The 2,168-nt window shown below is 45.9% G+C and overlaps 1 protein-coding gene across 1 annotated transcript in view; it reads right to left on the bottom strand.

The window, feature by feature from the left end:
• The window catches only part of SAP130 (Sin3A-associated protein, 130kDa), a 17,714-nt gene that overhangs the window by 6,921 nt on the left and 8,625 nt on the right, over positions 1-2,168 (bottom strand). The window contains exon 11 of the mRNA XM_010187258.1: positions 426-728. Coding sequence (XP_010185560.1) covers positions 426-728 — 303 coding nt within the window. The remainder of the gene's footprint in view (positions 1-425; positions 729-2,168) is intronic.

Raw genomic sequence — 2,168 nt, 5'->3', positions numbered from 1 at the left:
AGGGAAAGTATGTGTATGAATGTATTTAGTGTCCACCACTGGACCACAGAGACTGTAATAAAGTCATTAATGAGAGCAGAAGAAAAAAGGAAGCATTAGATTGAGTCAGGGGATTTGGACCAGGGGAGGGTTAGGTTGGATATTAGGAAAAATATCTTTAATGAAAAAGTGGTCAAGCATTGAACAGACTGTCCAGGGAAGTGGTGGAGTCTCCATCCCTGGAGGGGTTCAAAAAATGTGTGGATGTGGCACTTCAGGACATGGTTTAGTGGGCATGGTGGTGTTGGGTTGACGGTTGGACTCGATGATCTTAAAGATCTTTTCCAACCTAAATGATTCTCTGAAATAAATAAGCCAAATGGGCAGGACAGAAGCTCCAATGCTTTGAGTAGGCCCAAAGCATGGACTTTGCTGGTTGCTCCTACCTGAAGTCTTGGCATCAGCTTGTGGCTGCTGAGCATTGATTGGTGCTGGCTGCAGTCCCTGTGTGCCGATTGGTGCAGGAGGGTGGAGTCCTTGTGTCCCGATTGGTGCTGGCTGAATGCCCTGGGCGCTGATTGGTGCGGGCTGGATGCCCTGGGCGCTGATGGGTGCCGGCTGGATGCCCTGGATGTGACGGGCGTGGGATGCGTCCACCGTCATCAGCTGCATGGGGTTCAGGTGGACAGTGGAGGCCACACCGACACCGGTCTGAGCCGTGATGGCCGAGTTGGGAGCCTGGGCTGAAACTGGGAGCAGCAGCACAGACACCTTGTCACGCCTACCTAGTGGGTCACCTCGGTTCCCCCATCACCTCTCACTCAAAATACTCTCAAAGACTATTTTGCTTTGAAACATTAATTTGGCAGCCTGCTTGTTGCAGTACAAAATTTGACAGACCAGATTGTCTGCCAGAAGAATGAAACCTTACTGTTTAGTCCCACTCCATATTCTATTTCAAACTGCAACAAGAGAGAAAAGATCAAGTTTAAGTCCACTTTTGGCTGGACTCAAATCATACTTCCCTATCTAGCTTCCAGTCTTGGAAAGCTGTGCACTGTTTTTCCTCAGTATCTTATTTTACAATACTTGTAAGTACCAACACTCTGCATTTTCCCTGCTTTAAAAAACAATAACATCAGAAGCCTAAGCCACTTCTTTTCAAAAGACAGTCTTCCCACAGAGCTTATCATTGCGTCCATTAAAGAACACCAAACCTCTGACTGTACAAAAGCAAGCAGGGACTCCAGCGTAAGTACCTTAAAACAGGGCTTAATTCATTATCCCCTTTCCCTAGCCACGCAGTTAAAAAGGAAAATTTCCCTTAGCACAAGTGGACAAACTGTTCTGAAGTTGAGTACAATCTTATCTGACTCAGAACAGGGCTTGGATTACACACTGGATCCCACAGCTCAAATGAACACAAAATCCTTCTGCAGCACAATGATGTTCCCAATGAAGCACCTGCTCTAAGGAGCTCCATTCGTTTATTTGAATTTACAGCACTGAGCAACCATGACTCCATCTTTCCAGATCTACTACAGACAGCATTTAGCAGTGCTGTTAGACTACCTGCAGCTCCTGGATCTCTGTACTTCCAGTCCTTACAGAGCAGTACTGCTATTTCTGCAGCCATACACAGAAAGCAAGTGCAAAGTTGCCAACACTGGGCTTGCTTGCTAACAATGGAGAGCCCTTTCGTTGCAGAACAAGCTGGTTTTGCCATTGTTACAGAATTTCCATCAAGTTCTTGTGCTGACAAGACACTAAAACTAGCTGTCAAAACCCTGAAATCCGGCACCAGGTCCCTGAAAATGGCTTCTGCATAAAGTACGGCACATGAATGCTCTTAGTGGAGCACCTTAGGCAAAACACTCTCGTTGCAGAACTTTCTATCCAAGAAAATCCTTTTGGGAGACTACATAAACAGCCAGCATTTGGAAAGCCAAAGCCAAAATTCTTCCTCAAAATTCTGTATCAACACTCCTGATCTCAGGACTTTTTAAAAGTCTCCTCTGCACTTTTATCTGTGCCCTCACCTGGCTGTGCTCAGCACAGGTGTACGTCCCTCCTGATACCTTGAAACCTCTGCTTTGAGTTGTCACCAGTCACTGGTGACAGTGACACCAGTCACATAATTCGTATCTTCAAATAATGCTTCAACTCAATAAGCAGAATATCTGTCAGTG

Source organism: Mesitornis unicolor, unplaced genomic scaffold (genome assembly GCF_000695765.1).
Source record: "Mesitornis unicolor isolate BGI_N332 unplaced genomic scaffold, ASM69576v1 scaffold4966, whole genome shotgun sequence".
In the NCBI taxonomy this organism is placed as follows: Eukaryota; Metazoa; Chordata; class Aves; order Mesitornithiformes; family Mesitornithidae; genus Mesitornis; species Mesitornis unicolor.
The sequence above is the reverse complement of the archived record's forward strand: the minus strand, read 5'-3'. Positions and strand labels throughout refer to the sequence as shown.